This window comes from Stigmatopora nigra, chromosome 18 (genome assembly GCF_051989575.1).
Source record: "Stigmatopora nigra isolate UIUO_SnigA chromosome 18, RoL_Snig_1.1, whole genome shotgun sequence".
In the NCBI taxonomy this organism is placed as follows: Eukaryota; Metazoa; Chordata; class Actinopteri; order Syngnathiformes; family Syngnathidae; genus Stigmatopora; species Stigmatopora nigra.
Window position 1 is genome coordinate 9,604,954 of NC_135525.1, and position 10,840 is coordinate 9,615,793.

At 35.6% G+C, this 10,840-nt stretch overlaps 1 protein-coding gene across 1 annotated transcript; it reads right to left on the reverse strand.

Moving 5' to 3' along the window:
- Positions 1-42: 42 nt before the first annotated feature.
- On the reverse strand, positions 43-6,029 carry fam20a (FAM20A golgi associated secretory pathway pseudokinase). Its single transcript, XM_077739675.1, has 11 exons — positions 5,647-6,029; positions 4,045-4,238; positions 3,935-3,985; positions 3,116-3,194; positions 2,941-3,033; positions 2,352-2,467; positions 1,764-1,944; positions 1,581-1,690; positions 1,429-1,510; positions 813-872; positions 43-744 (listed from the first exon to the last, which is right to left on the reverse strand). The coding sequence occupies exons 1-11, from the start codon at positions 5,988-5,990 to the stop codon at positions 474-476; spliced, it is 1,581 nt and encodes a 526-aa protein (XP_077595801.1). The 5' UTR covers positions 5,991-6,029; the 3' UTR covers positions 43-473.
- Between the last annotated feature and the right edge of the window lie 4,811 nt (positions 6,030-10,840).

Consider the following 10,840-nt stretch of genomic DNA (forward strand, 5'->3'; position numbering starts at 1 on the left):
TCTTAATACTGCTGTAATGGAGGACCAGGTATGTCCAAAAAATACATTTTTCCATTTTATTTTCAAATTTCAACCTCCATTCCCTTTTTTTACATTTTATATCCACTGTCTTTACAGGTCCACTTTTGAACCACAATTTTCTATTTCAGAATTCACAACCCAAAAAAATGCACATTTGTTCCAGTGCATCACTTATTAACCACCATGGACAACCAAAAGACATCTCATCCATCTCCCTGGCAAAAACATGCCTTATCACAATCGTCAATAATTGACATTCATCATTCTGCCCAACGATAGGCTCGTCACAAATACCCCAATCTATGCATGAAACTTATTCCACATAGAAGCTCTCCAATCAGATTCCACTTGGGATTCACAGCATGGATTCCTGCCTTGTTCCATTAAAATTGAAACGACTGCACTTCATCATGAAGTTCTTAAAAAAACATTGAACCTTCACCCTCTTCCGGCTACCTGACCTTTTCACCCTCAGCCCCCATCCGAGGGATCCCGGGGACCCCCGCAAAGTCATCAGCGACCACCCGGCGCTCGCCTAACTTGCGCGTGCACCGCTGGACGACACGTAGCACCTTGAGGAGCCTTCGATCCAGTGCGGAGAGATGCACTTCGGTTAAAATAGGCCGAAGGGGGTCTCGGAGCAGAGATTCTCGCATCATGTCGCTAGCCTTCCAATCTGGTTGGGCCAACAGCTGGAGTCTTAGAAGAGTGGAATGCTTTATCCTGAGGGAAGAGATAGGATCTTCTGGTAAGTTAGTTTTGGCTGGAAAATGCAGTTTTTTTATACTTACATGCAGCACTGGGTGAGTGGTGCCAAGATGGACATCTCATCTTGGCTGGGCTTGCCAAATCTGGGGGTTATATGATGAGATTTTAGCATCACTTATTTATCTAGGTCTATAATGCCTCTTGGTGAGTCAGTTTAAGGATTTTTTTCTTGTTTTTTTTCAAGCCCATTCTCCTTTAAGAATATATTGGAAATATTATATTCATAAAGAAGTATGTAGGACAATATTTTGCCAATTTTTGTATATTAGTGTAGTTTTCTATGGCCCAAATTTATTATATTTAATATATAAATTTGAGCAAAATGAGGAGAAATTTTGTTTGAAATATTGTTGTCTAATATAAAGTTAAATGCATGAATTAATTTAAGGATTTTTTTAGGAATTTGAAGGTAGTTATTTAAATAGTAAATACATAGAGAAGGAATATTATCATTTTATTTTGTTGTTTTATTACCTCACAAGGCTTAAATTGCTTTTAGTTGAAATAGATTTTATTCTTTTGCCGTCAATAAGTTCTTTCAAATTAAATTTCCCTATTTTGTGACTTGAGCTGGCAGTGAAAGTGTTCAACTCATGTAGTATTTGAATATATAATACATATATAAATAACTACATTTACCCTCTGGCATTATCCATGTGGAGTAGAAACCCCTCATCACCAAATTTGGTGAAAATCTCATAATGATGTCGATCCATGTTGCCTGCAAAGACACAAAAACACCATTTATAATCAATTGGATCATCAAAATTTCTCCAATATTAATAACACACCTATAAGAAAGTCAAATATGGACATGTCAATGATGTTGAGAAGCCGGTTGCCCGAACTGTAAGGATAAAGCTTCTTGACTCTGTCACAGTAGGATGGATTGACCTGCCACCTTTTTGACAGAAAAATGACAAGTATAATGTTTCAGGATGCCTTTGGGGGGAGACGGATGGCGGGATTCGTACTCTTGCTGTCCGGTGAAGGTGTACGAACGCATCCAAGGGTTGGGGATGGAGAGGCGGGGGGCCATACTGAGGCCGGGTAGGTAAGCTGAGAGGGAACCCTCCAGTAAGTCGGGCTTCCCACACACGGCGTATTCTGTTTTGCACATGTACAGGCACTTGGCGAAGAAACAACTGTTGTTAGCTGTTAAAAGAGGCAAAAAAAGGGTCATTAAGTCATGTTTTGTGGTCATTCCCAAGCTGATTTGACCCTTTTAAGGGCACTTGACTTCTATTTTTTTAAATAAATTGATAGTAAATAATCAATTTTATATATTTTAGCACTTTAGTAAATTTTTAGAATACATCTTTGTTGTTTAAATTCAAATTTGGAGGAAATATTTGAAGGCGGCTTTTTTTGCGTTGTTGGTAGGTAACTATCATCACCACCAGGAGGCGTTGGTTGACCAATTCAGGATGCAGCACAGTCGAAGAAGTAACTAACACATGTCAAGATGAAATGCGGTAAACAAGCCATCGACTTAGAAATTGAGCATCATACATGTTTAGACCATCACTAGTACTAAACTTGTTTACGTGTGTTTATTTTACCAGGTGATGTAAAGAAAACAGCCCGTAGATCGTCATTTCGGGTCACTTGGAGCACTTCACCAGTCACGTTGAGAAACCTGCCGACCACTGGTGGAACGCGACGGAAATCCAGGATCCTAAAATCACAACATCCACCCAAAAACTCCTTTGTAAGTCAACATCTCAATCTTTATTTTACTTTATCAAATGCCCACAGTATTTTTCTTTCCACTCTAAACACCCAAGTACACCCCCTTGCCTATATCAAATCAGCATTTAGTTTTTAATAATAGGATTTCAAAATAAAATAACTGATGAGAAAATGCATTTACTTTTTGGGGGATTTTGTAATTTGGATCTTTTTTCATATCTCGAGTCACTCTTTTGCATATAAAAAATATTCATAACCTGAAACTTTAGTACCAAGAAGCATTCGTAAGTAGAGGTATGACTATATATTGTTATTTCATGCGCTTACAGGGGTGCTGTAGCATATCCTATTAACCTACCAGAACTGATTTCCAAAAGCATGCACTAATATTAGCAAAAACTAATTTTTTTTTTATTTTACTAATGTAAAATTCTCTGCAATTTTAAAAGTATTCCGTACCTGTCCAAGTGAAAAGCAGCAATCTCTGCATTGTGTCTTTGGACGTCCACAAAGTAGAAGACGTCATCTGGAGTTTCTTCGTCCCTTTGTTGCCTGACCATGCAACCCAAAAATATTATTTTTAAATATGCATTCAGGAAAATTGGTGAATCAAGGATATTAGATGGCGGCTCACCTCATTGGCTTGAACATGGCCTTGCCAAAATTCTGCATTTTGAGGGTCAGTTTTAGGTGGTGTCCACTGGGTTTTACCACTGGATGGAGACACAAATCTTACCTCAAAATATTATGCAAATGGTTTACTTGAAGTATATTTAGTAAGTGTTGATATTTGATATCTGAAAGTGTTATTACTAAAAGATATTGGGAATCGAGCGAGAACATGTTGACAGTATTTGATGAGCAGGGGAACTAAAGTTGTTTGTATATTGGTCCCATTAGGAATTAATAATTAACAGACACGGCCTGAAATCTGGTCTTTTTTGTGTTTACATGGAAAGTGAGCTATAGAAAAAAACAAAAAGTTGTTGAAAATCATGTTATATGCTGGATTAAGATAGAAAATTCCATCTATTCCTGAAGTTATTCCACTTTCCACCATGATACTATGTTTATGTGTACTACAACAAAATACAGTATAAATAAGATAAGCAAATATGATTATGTATCATGACATTGCTTGTTTTAAAAGTATAAAATGTAAATATAGCACTAACTTGATGAGGTAAATGTCCCAAAAAAATCCAAAAATCTGTGTTTATGTCAACTTAATTGAAAAATATGACATAACGCAAGGTAATACCGTATTTTCAGGACTATAAGGCGCACCACATTATAAGGCGCATCCTCAATGAATGACACATTTTAATTTTTTCCCCATATATAAAGCACACTGGATTATAAGGCGCCCTGTCTATTTTGAAAAAAATTAAGACTTTTAAGTGCGCCTTATAGTTGTTAAAATACAGCACATTTAAAGGTGAACTGACCTTACCTTGGCTGCAATCACATGCTCCTTTCAGGGCCTTCTCATCTTGAGTGAAATCTGGAATAAATTGACACCATGACAAGATGGCCTAATTTAGTCAATGAATACGGACTTACCGGCGTTGACCACCGTCATGCGACTCATGTCCCGGAGCAGCCGCTCAATGGCCGGGTCACGTCGAGAGTACAAAGCGTGGCGACTTATTCCCGCGTGGAACTTGAGCCAGTTGGCGTCGGCGTCGAAAACCATTTGGTGGTCGTTGAGCGAGACGTTGGTGGAGGACGCCGCTTCGTTGTATAACTTCATGTGTCTGAGCAAAAATAATAATCGTAATAATCATAAATACCGCATTTTCATGACTATAAGGCGCACTTAAAAGCCTAAAATTTCCTCCAAAATAGACAGGGCGCCTTTTAATCCAGTGCGACTTATATATGGAAAAAATTAAAATGTGTCATTCGTTGAGGGTGCGCCTTTAAATGCATTGCGCCTTATAGTCAAGAAAATACGGTAAGTAAATCCAAACTTTCTCACTTTTTCAATACAATGAACCAACCCATTATTTAACATGATATAACTAATTGTAATTACCATTTCAGTAATTCAATAATACATTTATTATTACTGCCCTGTGATTGGTTGGCCACCAATTGAAGGTAGAAATAACAATGTAGTAAAGATCCACTACTCATAATTCTTATGTTATTTCCTAGTATGGCATCAAACTGATTTCAAAGTAGTCATTCCATGGCTATGTAACGACTTATTGTTGCTTCCAATGTCAATAGAAGAGAGAAAATAGCAATAAAATAAAGATGGAGTGCTCATAATTCTTCTCTCTTTCCAGAAATCTTCCCTTTTAGCAGAATGAGAAGACAGCCAAGTCATCTTTGTAGGTAGGGCTCATATTTATTTATTTTTTCTATCTTCAAACCCAATTTTAAAATAGCTTCAACTAAACCAAACATGACAGTAAAAATGTTGTTGGGTTGAATGGCCGTGAAATGAATGACTCTGCCCCTTGAACGCAATGCGACCCTTTTTTTGAAAGTATGATCTCTAACATGCTTTCACACGGAGGCAAAATTGGTCTGAACACAGTGTAGTCGTCTTACTACACGTGTGGTGGGGATTCTTTGGTAAACAACCTCAAAATAACTGACAGACATGGAGCAAAAACCACAGGATTGTGCAAACGTGTGCCAACATGGGTGGGCTGCATTTTCAATTCTCTACTATCAAAATTCTAAGAAAAAATGCTGGAAGAATTTCACCAAAACAACAAAGATTGATATAATAAGCAATTAAAAATGTCCTTTTCAAAAAAAAAACCATCAAAATCCCTTTTAAAAAAAACAACTATTATTATTAGTTCATGTAAAGTGGAAATAATTTTGATAAAATTTGTACACAAAAACATATTCCAACAACCGTTGAATCCATATTATATTATATTGTAAAAAAACAACAGCATTTTAATTATTTTTAACTATTATTATTACTTTATGTAAAGTGGAAATAATTTTGTTCATTTTTTATACAAAAACAGCTTCAAATATTGTAAAAAAAACCTCCATCCACTATCATATTACCTGAAAATAGGTGATTTCCACTGTTTTCTAAGCAAACTACAATAAGTAACATTTTTAGACCCATTATAACTCCTCAATGAAACTTAGCTTCAAATGCATTGACATCCACAACAACACATAACTGACCTTTCCCATCGTGACACCTTCTTCCTATTGTAGTCCATCAACTGATCCACCTGTAGCAACCTCTCCTCCCCCAGTATTGGGGGAGCAATATTATACAAAGGATGTGCAAACAACCTATCCAACTTGGACTCCCCATGACTCCATCCCGAAGGTTCAACATCCCGAAACGGTAAAATACTCCAGTTAGAAAAACCAACAGAACTGCTGAAGTTATCACGACGACACGTGCATGGGCGCCACCATCCTCGTCCGGCGCTTTGTAGTTTCGGCAGGAGGATAAAGTAGAGGTCGGCAGAGAAGAGGGCGGTGAGGCTGATGGCCAAAAGGAGTCGCTCTTTTCGCATTATGGACGGGAAAGTCAATGGAGGGGGAAAAGGAGACGACTAGAGGGGCTTTCCCAGGGGTGAGACAGGCATTATTGTAGGGCTACTCGGAGCGTGTCGTCGGTAAGAGTTGCTGACAGTTGGGCTGCGTCCTGAGAACTGCTGCACTGTGTTAGGAGGAGGAAAAAGGGGGAGGAATGAGAGAGAAAGAGAGAGAGAGAGAGAGAGAGAGAGAGAGAGAGAGAGAGAGAGAGAGAGAGAGAGAGAGAGAGAGAGAGAGAGAGAGAGAGAGAGAGAGAGGAAGGGGGTGGAGTTGGCCAAGTGCAGGTGGATGTAAACATCGGTTAGGGGCGCTTGAGGGGGGCTGCATCAAATGTGTTACCATAAGTAGAGGGGGAAAGATGAATGATGGGTTGGGATGGGGCTTTATTTGGCAATTCTGGTCGTGTAGATTCTATGTCGTGCTTGCTTTATTCTCAAGATGGGCAAACATGAAAAGTGCTTGTCACCCTAGAGGTTCTTTTTCTAAAAGCTGGTGTTTAAATTGACATTTTGGATTTTGAGAAGGTTGAGGGAGTTGAATACACTAGAGGATTTTTTTTATTTGAATAGAAACTGAGGGCAGATGGGTTTTAAAGCATGTGTGTCAAAGTGGTGGTCCGGGGGGGAAATGTGGACCGTTCCATCATTTTGTGTGGTCCAGGGAAGTAAATAATGAGGGCTGATTTTGTGTTTTAGGATTAAATTAAAATGAAGAGGATAGATGTATATTAGATTTCTTTATTTTTGCCCCTTTTAATCAATAATTGTCATTTTTTAATCATTTATTTCGGTGTTTTTAGTTCAAAAATCATTTGGTAAAATATAAAAATATATATAAAAAACATTGTTTTAGATCTATAAAAAACTGAAAATTCAGGGCTTTTAACCCAGTTCTTTTAATCCATTTATATAAAAAAAAAATCTAAATATATCTCAAATGCAGAAAAGAAACATGTCACTGAAATGCGAGCATTCAAGGAAATGGAACATGGAAATCTGGGGGAAAAAAACATATTTGGGGTGTTTCTCAACAAGTCAAAAAACATCCTCCACTCAGCATTTCTTATGAAAACACTTGAATGTTTACTTGAAAAGCTCCTTTTAGCCTTCACTTCCTTGTAAGTGAGCTCAATTTGGGTGTTGTTGTGGGATTTATTTGGGAACGTTTGTCATCTGTTTGGGTGTTTTTGCGTGTCTGAGTGCATGGGCAAAAAAAAAAGAAAAGTAAAAAGACACGTCAGTGTCTGTCTGGGACTTTTTTTTAATTCTTTCTGGAAAGAAAACTAAACCAAAAGAGCGACTTTTGCCATTTCTCCAAAACACACACTCATATATTTACCCTCAGAATGTCAATAGTTTGATATATATACCATCCTTTTTTAGGTCACAATTTTCTCTAAAAAAACAAAAAAATAAATACATTAAATCAGAAAAATTTAGAATTTTTTTGTGCAAATGCTAAGGTAGTTTAGGCTGAACTTTATCTTTTAAACTGGAGTTGAAAAAAATAAAATGAATGAAAAAATTGAATGAAAAGATAATCAGTAGTAAATATTTAATACTGTTTTTTGCATGATTGAGTCTGGTGTGGGACAACATAACATCCACTACCTGAAATATTTAAGAGATATGAGCCTTTTCTCTTGTCTGTTTTTTATTCATCAACTCCACATTCTTCACATTTCCCTCACATTGACTTCCATTGACATCCATAAACGTCCAATCCATTTAATGTGGTAGGGTGCAACGTGGTTAAGTGGAAACTATGACTCTAAAAATCATAATTAAAGGGAATGACAACCTCTCATCACTTCCCAATTAATTATATATCTATTTATACCATGATGTGATTTATTTGTGTAGACTGCTACAGAAAGTGAAGAAGAGAAATGTATTTTGGAGCCAAAGCTTTTAAAATATGTATTACTACTTGGTTTGGGGCAATGACTACTTCACATGTTTTTTTATGATAAATCATTTTTCTTCTAGTATGCCTTGAATTTGACTACTTCGACAGAAAACATGTTATTCAGAGTTTTCTTCTTCTTTTTTTTGTCCTGCAGAAGTTGATCCAACCTGATTTAAATTTAAAGACGCCAAATAAAGAAAATAATCTGTAATATGCCTAAAGTAACATCTAAATCAGTCACCCATTGTGTAGCTGTTTATTTTCTAGGTAGTCTACAGGATATTCCTAACTTTTTATTTTCAAATTGCCACCTTCTCACTTATTTAGTTTTCTTCGAATCTCATATTGACGACATGTAAATGCCATAGTTTACTCCACATAAGGAGCAATTTTAGTGCAGCAAACGTATACCACTAAACATAGTTGTGGAAGGGAAAAGGACATAGTTGTGGCCTAAGTGGAATTACAGCAGTTCAGTCCAGGCAAAGTCTCTTTTCAAAGTCCATCTAAAAATGGTCTGTCTGCATCTAGCTTGCTTTCTACATTTTTTCCTTACTAATGTATATGTATATGTATATGTATATGTATATGTATATGTATATGTATATGTATATGTATATGTATATGTATATGTATATGTATATGTATATGTATATGTATATGTATATGTATATGTATATGTATATGTATATGTATATGTATATGTATATGTATATGTATATGTATATGTATATGTATATGTATATGTATATGTATATGTATATGTATATGTATATGTATATGTATATATATACGCATGTATATTTTTAAATAACCTCAGATAAACATATTAGCAGTTTAATTTGACATGACACTTATAGTTTCCCTATGTTTACTATATAATAATACTATAAGCTGCTTTTTCTCCTACCTAAGAATTAGGCAATAATATTTTATTCAAAATATCTATACCATGAAGAACATGGTATATTTATTTTTACTGACTTCCTAATTATGAGGCATTTTTTTTGTAAAATATACTGTTTCTGGACTTAAAGAGCGATTCATTCTTCAAGTCAGTTGCAGTTTTTTTTCCACCACTGATGTAGTTTAAACCTTGAGGCTAAAAAGTTGCAGTCATCTTTAAAAGAAAAAGAAAAATGGACTCCCACAAAGCTTAGCATTGCAGACTTCCCTGAAAATTGGAATTCAGCACAAAACTTCCTTCACCTCACCAGTTGTTGACAGTAAAAGATGTTCTCATTGTCTAAAAACACAACTAATTACCTCTAAAAATTCCCCCCTTAAAAATCTCTTTCAAATTTGAATAGAAATGACAACAGCTTCAAAAAAAAGAAACCCTTTACCACAAAAGAAATATTGTTCATAGTTGGCACGCAGAAGGTGTAACACAAGAGTGTGAGGTGATAAATTATGCACATCTGCACTGGCCAGACTGTACATTCTGTGTTTTTTTTTTGGCCAACTCTTCAATCCTTCGATTCAATGTGTACAGAAGAAGCAGCTTTCTAGTTTCTCCAGGAAACGACTCCAGACATGAACCCTTATCCAAATATACCATATGAAAGGACTCCATACTAGATACCTATCTTTCTAAGTCAGGTTTTATTTTTCTTAGAAACAAGAATAAATCACCGTCTTTTAAACAGCAATTCTAACTATACATCTTCATATACCGTATTTTCACGACTATATGACGCATTGCATTTAAAGGCGCAACTCAAAAAACACTGCTCATTTTAAAGTGATTTATTTAGTGCACCATTTGTTTCTATTTTTTTTCTCCTGCTGAGGCTAGCATTTATAATACAAACTCTTTATCCACTGGGGAAAAAGCACGTGTTTGATAATGTAATCAAGACGTTACATAACAGGTCCAGGGAGGACATTGTCTTTGCTGTGTGCTCTTTGAAAACACTTTTTTAATCAATTTACATAGAAGAGTTGACCTGCCAAGTTGGGGCAGGATCACCTTAAAGCAGCAGAGCATTTTGATCTGAACATTTCTGGCTTCAATTTACCCATAATTCCATTTGTTGTACAAACAAGTGAGATGACATCACCGTTACTTCAGTTAAAAAGTGACCAAGATAGAAAAGATTTCATATATTATACTTTTTATCAATCTACATTTCAAACATATTATAAACTAAATCTAGATTTGATTTTCATTCTTTAGTTTCTATCTGAAAAACTAATAAAGTCATGATAAATTTTTCCAGCATCAACATCCCTACACTTTGATTGACATTTTATTTTTCGCTATTTTTTATGAAGGGAAATCAACCCCCCCCCCCCCCTACCCCCCAAAAAAGTTACACCCTCATTTAAAGGATTCATGAAAATTGCAAAAAAAATGAAATTAGACCAGAGGGTGTGTCCCCCAAAAATCAGGTCATGGAGAATCTTAAAATTCATAATAAGTATTATAAAAAAAAATGATATGATTATAGTTCCTGAAGCAAATTCCATCAGGCAGTTAGAATTTTGACTCTGAATTAAAATGTAAGGAATAAACATGGCACCATCAAGTGGAACAAGAAGGCAACACAGCCTAAATTTGCTGTTTTGAACCCAAAAAAAACAATATTAATGTGAATTCAATATAAATAAATGTTTATTATTCTATTTGTTCACATGACCATCAAACTAAAAGCATTTAAATCCACTTTTTGGGAAATAACCAAACAGAAAACTCTTTATTTTTAGAATTCCAATGCTAATTATTATCAATAAAACCATTACCAATACAAAGAAGTATAAAAGCAGTCACGTGATCATGCAAATAGATCAGCTGAATACTGATTGTCAAGAAAGTAGAAGCCAAAAGAAGACGTTGTTGCATTTAAATTTGTGATTAAACAACAATGGAAGGTAAAAATACTTGTAAAAATCCATTATATTTATTCATATGCAAATC

What these genes read in the sequence shown, in the direction of transcription:
- fam20a (XM_077739675.1), bottom strand. Translation starts at nt 5,990, where the DNA reads ATGCGAAAAGAGCGACTCCTTTTGGCCATCAGCCTCACCGCCCTCTTC. An exon ending in AGCATGTGATTGCAGCCAAG is followed by an intron (nt 3,195 to 3,934) that starts GTAAGGTCAGTT and finishes GTCTCCATCCAG; the next exon opens with TGGTAAAACCCAGTGGACAC. An exon ending in TGTTTTCTTTACATCACCTG is followed by an intron (nt 1,945 to 2,351) that starts GTAAAATAAACA and finishes CTCTTTTAACAG; the next exon opens with CTAACAACAGTTGTTTCTTC.